This window comes from Eimeria tenella, genomic scaffold, assembly GCF_000499545.2.
Source record: "Eimeria tenella Houghton genomic scaffold, Eth_scaff2230, whole genome shotgun sequence".
Classification (NCBI taxonomy): domain Eukaryota; phylum Apicomplexa; class Conoidasida; order Eucoccidiorida; family Eimeriidae; genus Eimeria; species Eimeria tenella.
This window is the reverse complement of record NW_013542087.1, coordinates 1,218-2,183: the sequence shown is the minus strand read 5'-3', so window position 1 is coordinate 2,183 and position 966 is coordinate 1,218. Positions and strand designations below refer to the sequence as shown.

The following is a 966-nucleotide window of genomic DNA, read 5'->3' as shown; positions in this document are numbered from 1 at the left end:
AGGTCACCGGGAAGCTGGTGCCCCCGCTGCTGCAGCAGCTGCTGCGGCCGCCGCTGCTGAGCCACGAGGACGCTGCTGCTGCTGCTGCAGCAGGAAGGGCCGCGCAGCTGCAGGGCCTCGAGCTGCTGCTGCGGGAGCAGCCCCACGCAGTGCTGCCGCAGCTGCTGGAGCAAGCAGCAGGGCAGCAGCAAAATGGAGCAACGGCTTCTCTAATTGGTGCTGCTGCTGCTATGGACCCCCCACGGCTTGCGCGAAATGTCCCCCGCCTCTTTGGGGCCCTTATCGCAGGCCTTTGCCAGCCGCGTACGCTGCTGCTGCTGCTGCTGCTGCTGCTTTTGCGGCTGCTGCTGCTGCTGCTGCTGCTGACGCGGATGTGACTGCGCTGAAGAGCTAGAGAGGCAGTGCTGGCGATTGGTAGACTTGCTGCTGCTGCTGCTGCAAGTGCTGCTGCTGCTGCTGCTGCTGCTGCTGCTGGTTTAATGGGCTTTGCATTGGTGTCTGCGGGTTGTCTTTCAGAGGCCCTGGAGGCGGACTGCTACATTGCTGAAGAATGCATGCGCGCAGCAGCAAAGCTGCTGCTGCGGCTGGACGCAGAGGGCCTGGACGTGCTGCTGGAGCTGCTGCAGCAGCAAATGAAAGCAGCAGCGCCAGTCTGCGACCTGTCTGCTGCGGGCCGCCTGCAGCTGCTGCAGCAGAAGCCAGCTGCTGCCAAGCACCAGAGCAGCGGCGCAGGCGCTGCCAGTGCAGCAGCAGCAGCAGCAGCAGCAGCAGGTGAACGAACACCGGATGATCCCATAACAGCAGATCTGTTTTTGGACCCTGAGCTGCTGCGGCAGAACAAAGCAGTCCTTGCTTGCTGCGAGGCAGCAGCAGCAAACCCTAGGAAGCGGGAGGCTTGCTGCTGCGTGCTGCTGGCCGTTTGCTGCTGCCGCCCAGCAGCAGACCTCGAAGCCCGCATGCAGCAGC

At 64.0% G+C, this 966-nt stretch overlaps 1 protein-coding gene across 1 annotated transcript in view; it reads left to right on the top strand.

Moving 5' to 3' along the window:
• Positions 1 to 966, top strand: part of ETH_00040420 (uncharacterized protein) — a gene marked incomplete at both ends in the record, with an annotated part of 1,110 nt that overhangs the window by 37 nt on the left and 107 nt on the right. Inside the window, 2 exons of the mRNA XM_013374721.1 lie at positions 3 to 303; positions 517 to 966. Coding sequence (XP_013230175.1) covers positions 3 to 303; positions 517 to 966 — 751 coding nt within the window. The remainder of the gene's footprint in view (positions 1 to 2; positions 304 to 516) is intronic.